The 21,230-nt window shown below is 35.9% G+C and overlaps 2 protein-coding genes across 8 annotated transcripts in view; one reads left to right on the top strand and one right to left on the bottom strand.

The window, feature by feature from the left end:
- Positions 1-21,230, bottom strand: part of LOC306874493 (uncharacterized protein) — a 419,619-nt gene that overhangs the window by 34,623 nt on the left and 363,766 nt on the right. Inside the window, exons 1-2 of one of the 2 annotated variants that reach the window (XR_013784626.1) lie at positions 1,855-2,067; positions 155-432 (exon numbers count right to left, since the gene is read on the bottom strand). The exons of the other annotated variant lie outside the window; for it this stretch is intronic. The gene's annotated coding sequence lies outside the window, so the exon portion shown is untranslated. Of the gene's footprint in view, positions 1-154; positions 433-1,854; positions 2,068-21,230 lie in introns of those variants that run through there. 2 annotated transcript variants of the gene reach the window in all.
- Positions 7,403-21,230, top strand: part of LOC306874476 (NACHT, LRR and PYD domains-containing protein 12-like) — a 317,288-nt gene continuing 303,460 nt past the window's right edge. For 5 of the 6 annotated variants that reach the window (XM_079424557.1, XM_079424556.1, XM_079424562.1 and 2 more), the window contains exons 1-13: positions 7,403-7,701; positions 7,958-8,062; positions 8,965-9,057; positions 9,418-9,522; positions 9,709-9,793; positions 10,100-10,295; positions 10,388-12,209; positions 12,907-13,077; positions 15,221-15,394; positions 15,572-15,745; positions 19,126-19,299; positions 19,512-19,685; positions 19,954-20,124. In XM_079424557.1, coding sequence (XP_079280683.1) covers positions 8,019-8,062; positions 8,965-9,057; positions 9,418-9,522; positions 9,709-9,793; positions 10,100-10,295; positions 10,388-12,209; positions 12,907-13,077; positions 15,221-15,394; positions 15,572-15,745; positions 19,126-19,299; positions 19,512-19,685; positions 19,954-20,124 — 3,383 coding nt within the window. In that variant the 5' untranslated portion in view covers positions 7,403-7,701; positions 7,958-8,018. The remainder of the gene's footprint in view (positions 7,702-7,957; positions 8,063-8,964; positions 9,058-9,417; positions 9,523-9,708; positions 9,794-10,099; positions 10,296-10,387; positions 12,210-12,906; positions 13,078-15,220; positions 15,395-15,571; positions 15,746-19,125; positions 19,300-19,511; positions 19,686-19,953; positions 20,125-21,230) is intronic. The other variant, XM_079424560.1, reaches the window with a different exon arrangement.

Raw genomic sequence — 21,230 nt, 5'->3', positions numbered from 1 at the left:
AGTCTCCCCTATATTATTTATTGGACTTTTTTTCTTCTTCATTTTTTACAACTCCTAGAGTATTTTTCTGCTATAAACACTACATCTGATGAACTGCTGATAACTTTAAATGTTCTTCAGTGTCTTTGATGAAGGATGAAGAATAAACACCAACCTGTTTGTTCTTCAGTGTGTTTCATTCTGCAGGGTTCTGGATCTCTCATGTTCTCTCTGTCCTTCAATAAACTCTGTCTCTGCAGATTTCACTTCTTCCTGATGCTCTGATGCTCGTCTTCACTTGTAGACTGATCAGAATATTCCAGCATTTATTGCTGAACTGCAGTGGGAGGAGCTTCACTGAAGGTGTGATTGTTGTGGGAGGAGCTTCACTGAAGGTGTGCTTGTTGTGGGAGGAGCTTCACTGAAGGTGTGCTTGTTGTGGGAGGAGCTTCACTGAAGGAGGAGCAGATCTAGATTATTTGTGTAATAATTTACCCATTTTAAATATTAATGTTCCCCAATCTATCCACCTAGTGAAGTAACATTTAAGTGAAAGTGTTTTATAAATCACAACTTATATCAATTTAAAGATGTATAAAAGTTGGGGGGAGGGGGGGTAAGAATGTAAGAAAAAAAAACAATGAAGGAATAAACATGGAAATATAATTAAATAATCAATTTGTTTTTGTATGTTTTAGTTTTAACATAGTTCATCACAGATTCATTAAATAAATGCCATTATGAAACTTATATATATCTTGTAATGCCACAATAACTGATTGTGTCGTTTGCTTAAGTCTGTTCTGTTGACAGCAATAAAATGAGCTTAATGAGGTAATTAACAGATCTGAAGTCATCAGCATAATGAATGAGGTGAAAACAGGATCTATTGATTTTCACCAGGGTTGGAACACAATGAGAAATATTCAGTTGCAAAGGACAACATAGAAAACAACATCAATATAATGAAACATGAAGAAAATAAATAAATCATTAAAATAAATAAAACCTTTTGGGGCGTCCCCCTATACAATAGCATACCTGCTTACAATATTATGAGTTCTAATAGCCTTTTTACTTGTGCAATTACACAGGACCTTACAGTACAGCTTGAAATCATTCATGAAATGAGAAAAGTTTGGTTTGGAGCCTGACCGCTTCCGTTTATGAATATGAAACTTCCCCATTAAAATTAACAATTGTATGATGTAACGTAATAACAACGTAATATTAATATGTAATTTAAAGAAATAGTTTAATTTAGCTCAAAGGGACTCGTGTATGATTTTATAGGGATTTTAACAGAATCATTGTTACGGAGATTCACTGAACGAGCCGTATAACAAACTCTGTACTGGATATTAAAATACAAAATATAGTGAAAACACTATTAAATAGCACAGTAACCAAATCGGCAGATTAAGACATTAACTTGTGAGCAGAAAACACAAGAGTAATCAATTTCTAATTTAAAGCGCTCCAGCACAGGTTTTACTGGATATATTCTATGCATTATTTTAAAAGAAACCTCTTTTACTTTGTTGTTAATATAGAATTTGTCTACTGTTCGCCAAGCTTTACGCCAATTCACATCTCCATATACAGAAGAACAAGAGAGCTGGAGGATAAACACTGTTATTAAGTGTATTCCTAATATAGTTAATATAGAGAGGCTATTTTGTATAATGTTTGTACAACTGCAAATGTCTTCGGTCTAACTCCAAAAACAAAGAAAGTTAAACATGTTACATATCTTTGGAAAGCTGAGATTCTTGTGATTCGATTTTAGGATACAATCAACACAGCGGATATAATCTGTGTCTTTGTCAGACCACCAACAGCCAAATAAACAAACACAAACTGGAAGAAACTCACCTTTGAAGCCTTCTGTTCCTCCACTGATCCATTACATTCCAACACAAATGGTTTGGTTACACTGTAAAGGGTCCATACAATCCAATTCAGCGAAGTATTTAGTCCATAACACATTTATATATCAATAATCATCCACGGAATGTAGTAGTAGCATTTCAAGTTAGCCGACAGAGCTATCACAACTTCGACTCTTTCTTCTTCTTCTTCTTCTGTAAATTTTATTGGCAGCTTGCAATCATTGTGCATTACCGCCATCTACTGGGCTGAGGTGTGATCACATTGGGACGTCATCATTTAAAAAAAAAACCTGTTAACATCCTATAGGACCAAAGCCCAAGCTTTGTGTGTTCAGCTCCTCCAGCTTCCACCCTGAGCTCCTCAACCTCCAAGAAAAAAAAAAAAAAAAAGATTCTACTTGCTAGTTGGGTTTCTTTAAGAAAAGTTATAACCGCCCTAACTGTAGACTGTGTGCTGGTTATACTCAATACATTTCCCATTGTTAAGTCTTTCTTTACCGCTCTCTTCATTTTTTCCCTTTCTCTGGTGTATTGTGTTCAATCTAGAAGTATGTGTTTTACATTTTCTATTACTCCACAATTTGTGCATACTCCAGTCTGATGTTTCCCTATAATATGTAATCCACTATTTAAACTTGTATGTCCCATCCTCAGTCTGCTAAACCATGTTTCCTCCTGCCTTTCCAATCCACTGATTTTACTAGCTGTAACCTCTTTGTGTGTTTTATACAAATGTCTGCCTTTTACCTCCTTATCCCATCTCTCCTGCCACATTCTGTTAATTTTGTCCTTAATAATACTTTTAATTTCTGACCTGCTTAATTTGATATCCAGTTCAACCAGTTCTGATGTAACAGCTTCCTTCGCCAGCATGTCTGCCTTCTCGTTCCCCTCCACTCCCTTGTGTGCAGGAACCCATAGAAATACTACGCTTATGCTCTGTTGGTTACTTTTAAACATGAGTTGATTCATTTCATCTAGTAGATCCTGTCTACATATAGACTTTCCACTCTGAATGCATGCTAGTGAGGACATTGAGTCTGAACAGATGATCAGCTTATTGGGTTTTACTTCTTCCACCCATTGTAGAGCCAGAATTATTGCTAACATTTCTGCTGTAAAAATGGCCAAATGGTCTGTTGTCCTTTTTTTAATATTAACATTATACTTTAAAATGTGGACTGCAACCCCTGTTTTCCCAGTCTGATCTTTTGATGCGTCTGTGAACATCTGAACATCATAATTTATGTCAATATATTGCTGAACTTTTTGATATATGCCTGATTTAATTATATTCTTAACTTCCAAATCTACCCTGGGAGAACAAAACATCCATGGTGGGATTGTTGGTGTACTAACAGTTTTGCAACACGCAATGCTGTCAGTTTCCATATCCTTTGCCCGCCTATTCCCATGCCACCTAAAACTGCATGATGGGCGCCCATACTCCCAGCAATCTAATAACACCTGCTTTGTGGGCTGTGTTTCTTCATGACCTTGCAGATTTGTCCAGTAAGACATGGATAGTTTTAATGGCCTTAGGTCTAAAGGCATTTCTCCTACTTCTATTTGTAATGAAGGAATAGCTGTTGTCCTAAACGCACCACAGCATATTCGAAGTGCCTTGGCCTGTACTCTATCTAGTTCTTGCATTAAAGTTTTAGTTGTTGAACTATAAACTATGCTTCCATAATCAAAAACAGAACGAATCAGTGCAGTATAAATCCTTTTCAGGGACATGACTGATGCTCCCCAGCTAAACCCTGCTAAACACTTCAGTATATTTATACCTTTTTTGCACTTATCTATCATTTTCTGAACGTGCGTTTTAAAATGTAGCTTAACGTCAAACCATACCCCCAAATATCTTATACTATCAACTTGCTTAAGATGCTGCCCATACAGTTTAAGATCTATAGTAGGGTTCGTTCTTTTTTTGGAAAAACATATAAATTGTGTCTTTTCAATAGATAGATGAAAGCCCCACTCATATGACCACTTTTCAACCTTAACAATTGCATTTTAACCTTCAGATTGTCTTGACTTATGCTGTTGATTTGGTTGATTGTTTTCCGTTAACAATTCTAATATTAATGTAGTATAACTGACATCATATGTAATGTAATTAATGTATATTAAATGAAATTAAGTTGTTTCGCTGCTGGTCTTCACCCCCAACATTTGATCTTTTCTCGTGCCTCAGGTCAGAACACAGCTCATTCACTTTAATACTGGAAAAAATCTAAATAATACATCTTTAAGCACTAATAAGTTACCATCATTGAGAAAACTGAATAAAACCAGCAAATACAAATCAAAAAGTGACATTACTTGTTATTTTGATAGCACTCTATACAGATATAAACTCCACAACAAACAATAACTAATGTAACTAATGCTTTATGGTTCCAGTAAGAATTACAGTTACAGCGGTAAACTAATATGCACTGATACAGTACACAGTAAACATAAAGTACAAGTGTATGTGATATTAAAAAGCATATGTAGTACAAGTTGAAGTCAAGTGAATAATATTAAAACAATAACATAAGTGATGTATTAGATTTATAATAGCACTAATTATATGTATAATACCATAATACATAAATGAATAACAATAGTGGAATAAGAGCATGTAATATCAAGAGTGTAATAATACAGAATAGACAATAATGAAGTATAGAGAATGTGAAGCTACGTCAAGCTGGGCGTCTTTGAGAAGATCATCCTCTGCTACAAATGCTGAAATTAATACGGATACCTGCTCATCTTTTGCTTTGTTTTTGCCTTTAAGTTATTCACGTTCTTCATTGGATCGTTTGCAGGGAAGAGAAGCTATTTTATCGCTTTGCATGATAATCTTAAGATTTAGAAAGTGACATTATTAATAGATTTACTATCCAGCATCTTCTATCTCCGCGACCTGCTTCCCTTTGTGAAAAAATACACCGCATTGTCCAGTTTTCTATCAGAACGATGATCAGAGTTACTTTTGCAGTTCTCCATGCAGCATGAATGACTAACAATGGTGACAGTTTCCACAATCACGACAGAAAATCAAAATACTGCCTTGAACTCAATAGCAGAGGCAGCGTAATCCTCCCAGTATGACGGATAAACAAAGCAGTTTCCCAGAACTCAACACGGCATGACGGCAGCTTCACATTCTCTATTATTGCAGCAATGTAATTTCCAGTACTCTTTCCACCACTGATCACTACTAATAACTACATTAATAACATAATTTCTCATGTTTCTCAATAAAATAAAAATGTGTATGCTTTTTGTTTGTTTCTTTTTAACATGTAGGAATGTGAGGACTACACAGACAAAACGATGAAGGTGATTGTGAAGCACAATGTCATGGCTGAGGAGGATCCATCAGATTTGTCTATTGTGATCGAGGGAAACCAAGTGATGGAAGGATGTGGAAGCCGAACAAAGGCATGCATACTGCTGATGGGACTCATTTATGCAATCAACATCGAATATCCAAAGGAGCTGAAGAACACGTTTGAAGCTTTTCAAAAACTTTTTTTGGAAATTGACTGGGCAAAACTACTGAAAAAGGTCCACAGCCTCAAAAATAAGCTCATGCAGTAGACACACATTTCCCCTCTTGTTCGAAGAGGATCTTTTGTCTGGACATACTTTTAATGGAGTTGTAATGGAGTGTAGTTTTATATTTTTCTTCTTTTCCCTTATTTGCTCCACACACAGACACAGATCCATCCACTCTCTCTCTCTCTCTCTCTCTCTCGAATTTTGATCTCTCCTTCTACCCTCTTTCCCTCCCCATTTGTTTGTTTCTTTTATTCTCATCCTATCTTTGAGAGTGAGAGCAAGCTCAAAAACAAGTCAATTCGTTCATTGTTGTGTGAAGCTGTTGTACTTTATTTAGCACTTTATTCTGTGTTTTTTGATAATTTGGTGCATCATTGCTGCATATAAACAAGGCTGTTCGGTTATTTGTTATATGAATGTACCTGGACCACAGATTTGGTCACTCACTTTTGTGTAAATCTGAAGAGACACAAAGAGTTTATTCTAAGAGTTTAGATACAAGAAAATCTTAATGTGATTGGACATCCAGCACTGCTCTGATCTCCTCACTTTTCCTTTCATTTTCTCTTCTCTGCGCCCTTCTCTCCTCACTTCTCTTTTCCGCTCTGATCTGGATGTCCTAAAACAGGGATATGTTTTATTATCCAACATTATTGAAACAACATTTGATAGATCAACGAGTAATAAAACAGGTTCATTACTTGAAATGTTGTGTAAAGCTAAAATTTTGAGTGTTTCATAGAATTTTTTGGATTATAAACATTGATCTGATGAACCATCTGAATGTCTTTATTGTGGGGGGTACATTTTACCTTCTCTGAATAAGTAATTGTTATTAACTGATATTAATTAACTTTGATTTGAAGAGATAATTTTTACCTAATTTTAATGAGTAAGTAGCTGTTGAATATATACATAAATGTGAGGTATTGTTACCCAATTTATGCAAGTATTTAATAGCTTTTTACTTCAGATAGTTTATACTCAATATATGGGATTAAATCTACCCCACCAAAGTCGATGCAAATTGTTACCTCACATTTATTGGGTAAATTCTATAGATTAGTTTTTACAGTGATATAGCACAGTAAAGATATAGACGGATGGCTCTAAAGATCCTGAATCTGGATTCACCGCTGCAGCAGTTTATATTCCACAATTCAATAATCAACATTTCAAAAAGATTTCAGATCATATTTCTGTTTTTACTACAGAGATTATAGCAATATTCATAGCTCTTCAGTGGATAGAAGAAGTACAACCAATAAGATCAGTCTCCCTTTCAGTTTTAAATAGCTTGTTACCAGATATGATATTTGAAGTGATGCAGAGTTTATAAAGAATAAGTCAATCCGGACTAATAGTAAACTTCATGTGGGTCCATCAGACATGGGTGTGGAAGGAGATGAGGAGCAGACCATCTGGCCAAACAGGCTTGAAACATGCTCAAATGGACATTACAACAGAAGTAAAAGGGTTAATAAGAAAGAAATGGCAGAAGGAGTGGGATAGTGGAGCAGAAGATAGACACTTATATCTCATTCAAGAGAAAGTAGGTCTAGAAAGAAGAAAGTATGGCAAAAGAAAAGATGAGGTTTTAATGTCAAGGATGCGTTTGTTAAATCAGAGCCTACACAGAATGGGGAAAGTGTGATAAATGTGGTCCGGCTGAATCAATAGAACATGTTCTTATAGTGTGATGCTTATGAAAGAGACAGATTTATACTAATTCAAGTGTTCAGATCCTTGGGAATAAATCATTTGTCACCTCAGGTTATGTTAGGAAATGGCCCAAAGCAATCAAGAATATTAAATTAATTCATTATTTTCTTAAAAGAAACAAGATTGATGAATATAATTGAAGAGATTGTAGTATTATTTAGTTCTTCGTAAACATTATGCGCTCCACACTCCTATCCAGCAGGTGGCGGGACTGCACCAGTTTAGTTGGTCTGCCAACCGCCATTAATACCAGAAGAAGAAGAAGAAAAAGAAAACGAAAGTAAACACGAGAAATACACAGATAGCAAGAGAAAGCGTTGCTCGTTGGATTTGATCCATGCCATGTCCTAGAAAAGATTTTTATAGACACAACTTTAGCACAGACGCTACTAATTTTAACTCTCGCGGACATTGTTTATGTATATTTAATCCAATCCGTCTGAGAGATATGATAATTAATTGATATCAAGCTACAGGCCTAAAGCACAGAACAATGAGCGTTTCATATACTTATAAATTCTCTTCTTAGTGGACAAGACTGCAAGTAAGTTTTCAGAAAGGGTTTATTGAAAGCGAATGTGTTTCTGAAGGTGTTTCTGTATTTCTTCTTCTGTTTTATTCTATTGTTTCTGTGAAGTGAAATCGAAAGTATTTTTAATCCAGCCATTTCTCATCAAGATCATGTGGTTATTCTACATGAGTGCATTTGTTTGTTACTCACTTTATTTTCTAGTGTTTTTTGTTGCTGTTGCTGCTAACTCAACATATTGATTGATCTGATTAATATCCATCATCTCCAGGTCATACTGAACAGCAGATTGTTGTCTCATTAGTGCTGATCAATAACAGTTTAGCTGCAGTATGTCAGAGGAGCGAGGAAAGATGAGTCTCTCACAGAAACAGAGGTAAGACTGAGTCTGCTTTCAGAGAATCATTTTAAACACTGCTGGAGTTTCTCATGTTTCCTCTTTAGTGTGTAATGTATCTGTTTGTGTAAGATCTTCAAAGATACAAAGGTTTTAGTCTCCTGCAAAGTGATGTATTCTGTCTAACAGAGAACACTGATCCAGAAATGCCTAAAATGCCTGACTGAAGTCCAGATATTACTTTCTCAAATGTCTGCATCACAATGTGAAATATTAGCGTAATGCTGTTCAAAGGTAAACACAAAGAGAAGACGAGGCTTCAGTGAGTTGTAGTGTTGTCGTCATGTTGTGGAGACGCTGTGTGTTTGGATGCGAAAGCAAACCCTCTTTGTTTGGAATCAGTGGTTAAGATTGATTTATAATGCTGTTCCTGAGCCGTACGACCCAAAGGTTAGCTTGTGTTCAGCACGCTTTATGAGCTGCAGTGCATTTTCTCCACAACATCAGCTATACACACCTAAATAAACTGTAAATAAAATACAGTAAACCACACCTAAATTAGTGTATTTGATGTTGGCTCTTCAGGACATAAAGTTGTTACAGTGAAGAAGAAACATTATAACTTTATGAGATTGTATCTGAAAGATAAGAGAGTTACAAAATAAAAGCTTACTGAACTGTGTAGCGCTCACATTTCTGCTCTCTATTTTAGTCAAAACATGAAAAATGAGATCAGTCAGATATTTGTAAAAATATATTTAGTCTCACATTTTAAGTACTTTACAGAAATTGTTAAACAAATGTAAGTCTGTAAACAAGAATGACTGTTATCTTTAAAACTCTGCAAACGATTCTGTGAAGGACTGGAAAGAATGTGTGTCGATATAAAACACAGATGAACCTCCTGTAGTGAAGTTTCTCTTCTCTCTTTGTGTCATTAGTGTAAGATCAGGCTCACATGTGTCTGTAAAGAGTGACCAGTCAAAGGATGGTGACATACCGAACTTCAGTGAGAAAAAAACATCTATCAAAAGGTATTTATTATGTTTGACATTATAATATTGTGTTGGCTTATTTCTCCACTAAGATGCTTGTGATAGAAATTAATGAAATAAAACAATAAATCACTGATTTCCTCTTTATTGAACTCGGTCTGGAGCTTCGTTCCAGTAACACAATTACACAAGCAGCCATGGAAAATTAACCATGTTTAACCAAATTAACTTTGGAAAATAGATCATGCAGCCAAACATGAATGTTTTCCATCTATTCATAGTCATAGATGTACAGATGCATGTCTATACTGTGTTTAATTACCGTCCTCAACAGTAAAGCTCTTTAAATGAGACTGAAGGAGCTCCTGTAGTAAAGTGTTTTGTTCTTTGTGTCATTAGTTTAAGATCAGGATCACATGTGTCCAGCTCTGTGTCTGTGAAGAGTGACGGGTCAAAGGATGAAGGACCATACTTCAGTGAAGAAACAGCATCACAAATCAAAAGGTATTTGATGTGTTTCGATTTCTTATTTTCTGTCAGAAAGTGTATCAGTGAATAATTATCATGAAACTTATAGTTCATAAATTTATCACAGTATTGTTTTTCTCTTTGCTAAAAAATGTTTACATGATATTTTGGTCATATTTGTCTTAAAAACGCAGTATTTTGATTTATTTTATTTACTATCAGGCTTCAGTATGAAACATTAGATCCAGATTTACAGTCTCACAGGAACCACAAGCATTTTACAGACAGTCTCCTGCAGATCTTCCAGGTAATAAAACACATTTTCAAGAATATTTAATAATTATAAATAAATATGTTATTGAATAAGATTGTGACAGAACTTTTATTTCTAATTTCTCTTTTTAAAAACCCATAAGAATGAGAACTGAATTTTTATTAATAATTACAGCTAATTAACGCTTGTCTCAACTTTATTTTTTATGAATATTTTTTAATTTAACTGAATAAATCATTTTGACTGTGTGTGTGTGTGTGTGTGTGTGTGTGTGTGTGTGTGTAATATATATATATATATAATTTATTTTTTATATATATTTTTGGTCTTGCTTTGTAGGATCTTGAAAGCAAAATGATCAAATTTCTAAAGAAAGAACTGGAAAAGTTTAAGAAAATATTACAAAAAGACGACGCGCAATACTTTGTAAAGGATTTTAATGAGAATAGATCCAGTATCAAAGAAGCAGCTCTTGATCTCACGCTCTACTTCCTGAGAGAGATGAAGCAAGATGAAGCTGCTGATACTCTAGAAGGTAAGAGACTCTTGATCATCTGTCAGACTGTCATTTATAAATGTAGGAGAGAAAATAAGATTTAAAATATCTGTGTTTATGTTTCTGTTTAGATGAACTGATCTTCATTCATCAGCTAAAATGTAGCTTAAAGATGAAGTATCAATGTGTGTTTGAAGGAATTGCAAAGCAAGGTGACTCCACACTTCTGAATAACATCTACACAGATCTCTATATCACTCAGGGTTGTAGTGAACAGGTCAATACTGAACATGAGGTAAGACAGATTGAAGTTGCTTCCAGACGTCATGAATCACAGGAGATACAGGTTGAGTGCAAACATTTGTTTGAAGCACCTGAACAAGACAAGCAGATCAGAACTGTACTGACAAAAGGAGTTGCTGGCATCGGAAAATCAGTCTCTGTGCAGAAGTTTGTTCTGGATTGGGCCGAAGGAAAAGAAAATCAAGATATCCGCTTCATATTTCCTCTTCCATTTAGAGAGATGAACTTAAAGGAGCAAGAAAAACTAAGTTTGATGGACCTTATAACTCAGTTTTTCCCAGAGACAAAAGAACTGAACCTTACAAGAAGAAATCAGTTTAAAGTCCTGTTCATTCTTGATGGTTTGGATGAATTTCGTCTTCCTCTAAACTTCAATGGTAATGAGACGTGGTCTGATGTATCATCAGCAGCCTCTCTGGATGTTCTCCTAACAAACCTCATCAAGGGAAATCTGCTTCCTTCTGCTCTCATCTGGATCACCACCAGACCAGCAGCTGCCAGTAAGATTCCTCCTGACTGTATCGACCGGCTGACAGAGATACGAGGATTCAATGATGCACAAAAGGAGGAGTACTTCAGAAAAAGATTAATGGATGAGAATCAGGCCAAAGAAATCATTGATCATGTTAAACAATCAAAGAGTCTCTTTATCATGTGCCACATCCCAGTCTTCTGCTGGATTTCAGCCACTGTTCTCCAGAACATTTTAGAGGAGAAAAGAAATAATGTGAAAAATAATCAGGCTGAAGATGCCTCCAAAACACTGCAGGATTCAAATACTGAAGACACTCCTAAGACTCTGACACAAATGTACACACACTTCCTCAGATTTCAGATCCAGCAGAGCAGACGAAAGTATGATGGACAATATACACCAGATGTTTCCTGGGATAAAGATGCCATCTTTTCACTGGGGAAACTGGCATTTCATCAGCTGGAGAGAAACAATGTGATCTTCTATGACACAGATCTGGAAGCCTGTGGTATTGACGTCTATAAGGCATCAGTGTACTCAGGCATGTGTACCCAGATCTTTAAGGAGGAAACAGGGATCGTTCTGGGTACCATGTACTGCTTCGTTCACTTGAGCATTCAAGAGTTTATTGCAGCTCTTTATGCACATCTGTTTCTAGGCATCAACAAGAAATATGTGTTTGATCAAGACTCTACAGAACAGGAAAACAAAAGCATGATTGATTTGCTCAAGACTGCAGTGGACAAGGCACTAGAGAGTGATAATGGACACCTGGATCTTTTCCTTCGCTTCCTCCTTGGTTTGTCACTCCAGTCCAATCAGCGACTCTTACAGGGTCTGTTGACTCAGCAAAATGGAAATGACCAGAGCAAAAAGGAAATAGTTCAGTACATCAAACAGAAATTTGAAGCTAATCTGTCTCCAGAGAGATCCATCAATCTGTTCTACTGTCTGAATGAACTGAACGACCAAACTCTGGTGAAAGAGATTCAGACCCACCTTAGCAAAGGAAGTCTCTCATCTGTTGATCTTTCACCTGCCCAGTGGTCTGCTTTGGCCTTTGTGTTGTTGACATCAGAGGAGGAGCTGGAGGAGTTTGAGCTTCAGAAATTCAAGAAATCAGACGAGTGTCTCATTAGACTATCAGCAGTCATCAAAACCTCTAAAAGAGCTCTGTAAGTTATTTCATATATTATGTCATGTTTTGTTGTCATCTTAAAATTGCATTAATCTACATTGATTCATAGCAGGTTTGAACAGCCCTGATCTGTAGTGATTATTAACCATATACCAATTATAAGTACATATCTCTTTTAGGGTTAAATCATAACACCTTTTGTTTAACGTTTTGTCTTTAAAAATTGCAGTCCTTTGGAATTAAAGTGCAGTGCAATGTTTTTTTATTAGATTCATGTGTTTTATGTTAATTTCTCTTTTCAGCAAAACAAGCTGTTTAGTTAGCTGCAGAAGAAGCACATCATGTTATTATAAAACACATTGTTCAAGATAGTTATTTTTACTCAAATATACAGTTCAGCTTCTTAAACTTCTGTACTCTTGCATAACCTCAATGCATAAATGATTAACCTCCAGATTTTCCACCGTAAGACACTCATCAAGATAATAGAGCAGCACTTTTAAATGTATAACTCATTATCATTAATGATATAAACATATTATTCATTTACATATTTTAGGTTTTATTCAAGCAAGCTAGTTTGATTTATCTAGGAGATTTGAATCAATACAATTCTAATATATATGCAGTATATTTACTGCTCATGCAAAAATAATTGATATAAATTAAATTTTTGTATTTAACAAATATATTATATGTATCTAACTCTGTGATTTGACTTATTTATCTTGTAGGCTAAATGATTGTGACTTAACAGACAAAAGCTGTCCAGCTCTGGCTACAGTTCTTGGATCAGATACCAACCTGAAAGAACTGAACATGAACAATAATAATCTGCAGGATTCAGGAGTGAAGCTGCTCTGCACTGGACTGAAGAATATAAATTGCAAATTAGAGATACTGAGGTAAGTTTTGTGACAATCCCTAGTGTTTGGATAGTATTCAGATCCATCTGTTAACATGGACCTAGATAATTTGCCACAGATTGCCCACTGCTATGATTGGCGAACAGTTTTGCATATTAATACAATTCAATACAATACAATATTTATTTGTAAAGCACATTTAAAAACAACCAAAGTTGACCAAAGTGCTGTACAGCATAGAATAAAAAGGAAGAAATAAGATGAATAAAACCAGAAGGATTGTTTTATTTATTTATTTTTTATGATATAGTGTCACCAAAGCACATTTAAGACTGTTAGGGAAGGAACCGGTTGACAAGCATTTGTTAACCAATAACAGACCAGGACCAACTGTGTAATCCAGAAGGCTTAATGGTTGAGGGTTTAGAAACGATCAAAAATAACATTCAGGGTGGTGACCGATTAAAATTACTTTTACAGAGAGAAACATTTTATAATATACGATTTACAGGCCACAGCGTATCCTGGGTTGAATGAAGAAATAGATTTCAGTCCTTTCTTGTGATCACTTTTCTGTGTGTGTGTGTGTGTGTGTGTGCGCGTGTATTTGTATATTTGTATTTTTGTTTGGGCTTAACTTGCAATGTAGCCACCTAGTGGGCACTCTTTGTATGTGGATATTTACGATGTATGGCCACCTAGTGGATTGTTTTGATATGCTTCATGTGGTAATTTACCATGTCACTCAGGAGTTTTGCGCCGACACCCGTGGGTTGCTACTTCCCATGTCTTTTAAATTTTCTATCATGAAATAGTCAGTATAATAAAGGCTTTTTAAATAATTATTTAAAAACCGCCTCAAACTAATTATTAAAATAAGAAAGTTATGCACATCCTTTGCTTGAAAACTGTCGCAAAAAGAATAAATTAAAAGCTTTCTTAAAAAGGCAAAAGAACGTCTGTACGTTTTCTTACTATGACAATCAAAAATCAACAGACTGATAAAAATGCGGGGCATTTTCTCAAAATGCGACGTGCGGGACAAGGAGTGAAAATGCTGAGCGGTAGGTCTACAATGCAAAGCGGGACAGGTGGTCACCCTAACCATGTACCAACTCACAAACCCCCTTCAATTCCCTCACGAACCACCAAGGGTTTGGGAAACCCTGGTCTAAGGAAAAGAGATGGAATAATATCCTGAGGACAGTTAGTTGGTTTTAGGTGACCAACAATTTAATTACACGAGGTTAAATCAATAGGTTCAAACTCAGAACAGGTAGAAGAACATAATGGAACATCATGCAAAACATATACTGAGTTAAACAGCTGGGATCTTAATGTTGTGATCTTCTCAACAACAAAATAAAAACTTTCGAAAATCGTTACAGAGAGAAGTAGAGGACTCTAGAACAGAATGCACAGAGGGATTTAATTTAGTTAATAGTTGAAAAAAATAACTTGAGGTTTGTGACAATTTTTTGTGATAAGTTCAGACAAATATTTGCATTTTGCAGCCTTTGCAGCTTTCTGAAACATGTTATAGGAGTTCCTCAAAACTTCATAAGAAACCTGCAATCTGTCCTCCTTCCATTTGTGTTCAGCCTGTCTACAAGTCCGTCTCAGAGTACGTGTAGTTTCAGTGAGACAGGACACAGGTACAGGCTTATGATTTTTATACTTCAATGGGGGCAATAGAATTCATGATGTTGGCACAAGTAGAATTAAAAAGATTAAGATGTGCATCAGTGTCCAGATTAAGCAGAGTAGAGTCCAACTCCAATGAGTGGCAGACTTCATGGTAGACTACAGTAAATTCTTCTCTAGAATGTTGAGTAAGAGTCAAACGTGCCAGCGATGCATTTCTGAGGATTCGGCTTCTAAGAGTACAAAGAACCAGCCTGTGATGTTTCTATTTCAAACATGGAAGTCAGTAGTCCATCTTTTTCTGATCACAGGCTGGTTCTTTGTACTGTATGGTTTAGAAGCACAGCAAACATGAATGTTAAAATCGCCCAACAGCATCATTTTTTTCATGCCTAGTAATCAAATACTCCATTAATACAGCAAGTTCACTTAAAATGTCCTTATTATGGTGAGGAGGACAATATATTAGAGCTATAGTGATGGAGTTTACTAAGACTAACTGTAAAAGTTGCATGTTACATTTTAATTTCTGTTCTAGGCTTTCAAACTGCAGTATCACTGAAGAAGGTTATAAAGCTCTGGCTTCAGCTCTGAGATCAAACCCTTCACACCTGATAGAGCTGGATCTCACAGGAAATGATCCTGGACAATCAGGAGTGAAGCAGCTCAGTGATTTACTACAGGATCCAAACTGTCAACTGAAGACACTGAGGTGAGACGTCATGAAATAATACTAAATAAATTATATGCAGGCAATTTATTTATAAAGAATATTTCATTAATACAGTTTGTAAATCCATCCCTTTCACAGTGTTTGAGAGTCAGATGTTGTTTTTCACCAAGTTTATGAAATGAAGTTTACTTCATCTTCTGTTTTGTCTTTATGCAGTCTGAATAACAACTGTATCACAGAAGGAGCTTGTCATGTTCTGACTGCAGCTCTAAACTCAAACCCTTCAAATCTGACAGAGCTGGATCTGAGTGAGAATAAACTAGGAAACTCAGGAATGAAGATCATCGTGACTCTGTTTGAAAATGTACAGTGTAGACTGGAAAAGCTGAAGTAAGTATTTTAAAAGTGTATCCCATTAATTACCCAGACTGTAGTGACCCACCACAGTTTCATAAATTTAAAAATATGTTTACACTTCTCACACAACTACAATTAATCAAAATAAACTCAGAATTGTGATACGACTTGCAGTTATCAATTCACAAAAGGCTACAATTTAATTAAATATACAGTCTGCAGTGTCACATGCTTAAGAGAAAAGTGCATTTACATGTGAGCCGATCATGAGTTAGTATCAATATTATGATCCTCCAAGTTGTATTAGTATTATAAAATATATATATTGTCATATCCAGTGTTGGGGTTAACGCATTACAATTAATTATATAACTTTTTTCAAGTAACTAGTAAAGTAACGCATTACTTTTTAATTTACAACATAATTTCTGAGTTACTTTTCCCCCATTAATTGACTGACAGTGCGCTGTGAACATGCTCTTACTGTAGTTCTAGACTAAATGTAGATGTGCATTAATTCATCGCACTCACAAAAAAACACATTTAGTATTCATGAAAATGATTTAAAACCGTGAAATGCAAACTCAGAATATGACTCAAACCTTCAATAATTAGATGTTAAATAACACATGTATCTAATCCCATTTTATTAATGTCTTTGCTGCTGACCTTTGATCCAGTTCAACCATACTAATAAGCAAAAATGACTTTAGATAAACTAACAATTGTTCTTCATTGTTGTTTATTGCTGAAGAGTGTTGAACCTTCTTCTCCTGCGTTCTACTTTACAGACGTGAATTTACTCTTCCTTCATCCTGAGGTTTATTCATTACACTTTTTGGTGTGAAAGGGCTTTTATATTTGCTATAATTAGAACTTGTATTAAAAACAATCAAGCCCTGCTCATATTTAAAAAGTAACGCAAAAGTAACGTAACACATTGCTTTCCATAAAAAGTAGCCAAGTAACGTAATTAGTTACTTTTTTAGGGAGTAATGCAATATTGTAATGCATTACTTTTAAAAGTAACTTTCCCCAACACGGGTCATATCAGTGTCCTCTTATGCCAGATTATTAAATTTAATCAAATTCAATCAGTTATGCCCCGTCTAGGGTAAAGGAGCCACATGAAAGAGTACAACACAAAGTTTTGAGAAAATGAATGAACAGTATTTTGATGAGTATACTATAGTATCACTATCAACAAAATCCATAGATGAATTTTGAATAAATTCTGTTAAGTATAACTATAACTTAGTAATGTAGAAATATTAAATGATTGCAAAAATGAAATAACTAACTTTGCAAACGACTGTAATAATTTACTGGTCCATGTAACACTGAGGAACTGGTTCTGCTGTTTGTTCTGTTTATAAAATGGAGATTTGTGTCTGAAAGTTACTCAGTAACTTGTTTATTGTACATGTGTGATTTGTGCAGATATTCAGAAAAACAGGATTCTTGTTTGTGTGATACACTAACTCCTATAGCAGGGATCCTCAAATCTGACTCGTGAGATCCTCTTTCCTGCAGAGTTTAGCTCTAAACCTAATCAAACACGTCTGAGCTGCTGATCAATGTCTTCAGGATCATTAGAAAATCACAGGTAGGTGTGTTTGATCAGGGTTGGAGCTAAACTCTGCAGGAAAGTAGATCTTGTGAGCCAGATTTGAGGATCTCTGTCCTAATAGCATATATGTTATTAAAAACAGAAACTCATTAAATGGCTATTTATATTTTTTAACATCATTTTGATGACATTTCCTCCCCACTATGTGTGATGGCAGTGAGATGGGAGAGAGCGCTCAAAACACTTCAGATCGTATAATGTAGTGAAACATTAATATAATACAGAATCATCCTCTGTACAGAAACGAGACGAGAATTTATCATTATCTTTCTATATGTGTGCTCTTTGGGGCTAAAGCCTTAATGGAGCTGTTTAAAGTAGTCATGTGATCATAAATGAATCAGCACAGATGCAATTCAATATGTGTGGCCTTCTATGTGAAATAATCATAAATGCTAGTTTATGCTGTTTGATTATGTCCTCGAAGTTCTTAGCTGGAAGCTGTTAGCCCCGGCTGACCCGTTTAGTCCTTGCGTCCGCAGTGGAAATGTGTCTAATAATTTCTGACTGGTATTTAACTGAACAAATCAAACAAACATATGTCCGGCCATGGTTGTGTAATTTTATGTTTGAAGCACAGTGGTGACAGCGAGGTCATGACCCTTTACACAACCTGTGATGATGCGTTTCCAAAGTTATTAGCATCATAAAACTTTTTTTATTTTCATTTCAAGAAAGAACATGTATTTTTAACACTGCGCTTTGTGTTCCCTTGGCATTAAATGACAGAAAACTAGTTAACGCTGTTGTGTGAGTGTTTCTAATACACCAGCTGAGGGAGTGATGTCAAATGAGACATTTTTCTCTGTTCTGACCAATGCAGTCAATGTTGACTCTTGTTTTTTGTTTTTTTTTTCTCTCTTTTGTAAAGTCACAGAAAAGCTATCATGGATTGTTCTTCTTGCAATTGTGGAAAATGAAAATGCAAAACTTGCATTTGTTGTAGTTTGCGTTCACCAATATAGAACTTAACCAACTATACTGTGAAAAGGGTCCATTCAGGCCAAAATCCTGTAGTGCATATTATATTTTCTTCAGTCTAGAACAGAGGTCGACAACCTTTCGGCATGACGTGCCATTTTTAATTTTTCTGGTTAACCACTGTGCCAATACACCCCCCACCCCTCGTCACCGCTGGATAAATACAGAATATATTTTCATTTATTTATTTATTTTTTTAGTTTGATTGATTTTGGTTGTCTAGTGGCGGGGTATGAGAATGGAGGCTCACTCGAGCGGGTGGGATTCCTCTCTCTCACTCCGTCATGGAGTAAGGTGTGTACCTGTTGCTGATGCATCAGTGGAAGATGTACTTGTCCCGGTTGGTGAACAAATTGGATTTGAGAATATATTTTCTGCCTCCCGCATGAACAAGGCCGTTGTGATCTTCCTGAAGGAGCAGAGTTTGGTTGGTCGGTTGATTGAGAGCGGAGTGTTTCTGTGTTTACTTACTTAACTTACTTTTGTCATTTAGCAGACACTTTTGTCCAAAGCGACTTACAAATAAGAAAACGTAATTAAAACTAATCGTGGAATGGAAAAGTTTGGGAACCCCTGGACTAGCACAAGTTAATTCTAACACTTTAATAGTATTTATAGCTCCTAACAGGCTGTGTGACTATGAGAAGTTATTACATCTAAATGTACGTCAGTATACAGTTTTCCCTATTGCCCGCTTGCCAGCGATTATCCCTCTGTGTGCCACTGTTGCCGACCCCTGGTCTAGAACACGTACTTGTGTGACAAGCTGTGTTATAAGGAAGAATAACATCTTTTTTAATAGACTTTCAGACTGCAGTATCACTGAAGAAGGTTATAAAGCTCTGGCTTCAGCTCTGAGATCAAACCCTTCACACCTGATAGAGCTGGATCTCACAGGAAATGATCCTGGACAATCAGGAGTGAAGCAGCTCAGTGATTTACTACAGGATGGACTCTGTTCATTAAAGACCATCAGGTGAAAAAAACCTTCAAATATTTCAAAATGAACCACAGATGTGAAATCAGCTGTATGAAAATGGATAGAAGGGTCAAATGCACCGTTGTTGAATAGGACATGAACTGGAATTAAATAGCAGTTCAGAGAAATTCAACAGACACACAACAGAATTAGTGGCTAAAATAATGTAATAATATAAATGATCTGAAATCCTTATCTGCTTCCTGTAGGTTTCTGAAAAGTCCTGCTGCAGAAGAAGCGTGTGAGTATCTCACTGGAGTTCTGGGTAAAAGTCCATTACTACTGAAGGAACTGGATCTGAGTGAAGATAAATTAGGAGATCTGGATGGGGAGAAACTCTCTGCTCTTTTGATGGACTCTCACAGCAAACTGGAGAAAATAATGTGAGTGAATTTATTCCATTTAATTCCATTCTTTCAGCATCTCTTCTATCGCATCGCTGCTCACAATCAAACTCCCTCCTCCATCCCCAGCTCCACCCAACTGAACCTGGAATCTAATCTGACTTTTGTTTCTTTCCGTATACACTTCACTACGTTGGAGTTTTGCCCAGAACAGAACCATACCACCAACACTAACTGTATGCAATATAATTGTAATAAATATACTTGAGGAAAGTGGTCCTGACTGAAATGCTGTTTTTGTGTTCAGGCTGAATAATTGTGAGCTGACAGAGAAAAGCTGTTCAGTTCTAGCTACTGTTCTCTCCTCCAAAAGCATCCTGAAAGAGATGAACCTGAACAACAGTCGTCTGCTGGACTCAGGAGTCAAAGAGATCTGTGAGGGACTGAAGAATCCTGTGTGTGAGCTGAAGAGACTGAAGTGAGTGCATTTCACCAGCAGCTACACTCAACACCACAGCGATGAGATCAATATTGCACATTGGCTGATGATGGGAATATTATATATGACACAGAACGTCTTTATGACCACATCAAACATTAGACTTTTAGACGCGTACTCCACTTCGCCTCAGCACCAGACGCGAGTCAAATGAGCGTGGATACACTACTGTGCTCGCAGTGTGTGCTCTTCAGTTGCATTGCTATTTTTCAAAGAAACTACGAGCATGCAGTGTGTAGTTACAGTTAAAGTCAAAAGTTTACATACACCGTGCAGAATCTGCGAAATGTTAATTATTTTACCAAAATAAGAGGGATCGTACAAAATGCATGTTATTGTTTTTTTAGTACTGACCTGAATAAGATTTCACATAAAATATGTTTATTTATAGTCCACAAGAGAAAATAGGGTGAATTCAGGTAATCTGGGAAATTTTTAGCAATTTTGATTTCTGCAATTTATTTCAATATCTATCTAACACATGGATCCTCAAATCTGGACCATTCCTGCAGAGTTTAGCTCTAAACCTAATCAAACACACCTGAGCTGCTAATCAGAGTCTTCAAGATCATTAGAAAATCACAGCTAGGTGAGTTTGATCAGGGTTGGAGCTAAACTCTGCAGCAGATTGGACCTCCAGGGAAAGATTTGAGGAACCCTGATCTAACGCATGAGATCAACACATTAGACTTTTCTGAAATCCCTAAGATGTTTTCTAACCACACAAGAAGAAAGAATGTAGATATTTCTCCCAGAGAAGACATGCCACATCTATTAGTGTTTTTGTGACAAAAAAAAAAAAAAAAATCTACTTGAATTTGATAATCTGGGACAGGTCACTTTGTAATCTGGGACATATGTATTAGGCCTAAAAAAGCCTATATTCATCATACTTTATGCATGCCAACCAAAATATCACCAATTTTGAAAGAACATTATGAAAAAAATGACAAGTACAGAAATCTCAATAAGAAAATGTATATTCCAATATCAGGAAAATAATTTCTGTCTCTACACAGGATTAACGATCTACTGAGTTAATTAATTTAAATTAATTTAAAACTCTATTAAAATTTGTGTAATTC

Source organism: Barbus barbus, assembly GCF_936440315.1.
Source record: "Barbus barbus genome assembly, chromosome: 9".
Classification (NCBI taxonomy): Eukaryota; Metazoa; Chordata; class Actinopteri; order Cypriniformes; family Cyprinidae; genus Barbus; species Barbus barbus.
The sequence above is the reverse complement of the archived record's forward strand: the minus strand, read 5'-3'. Positions and strand labels throughout refer to the sequence as shown.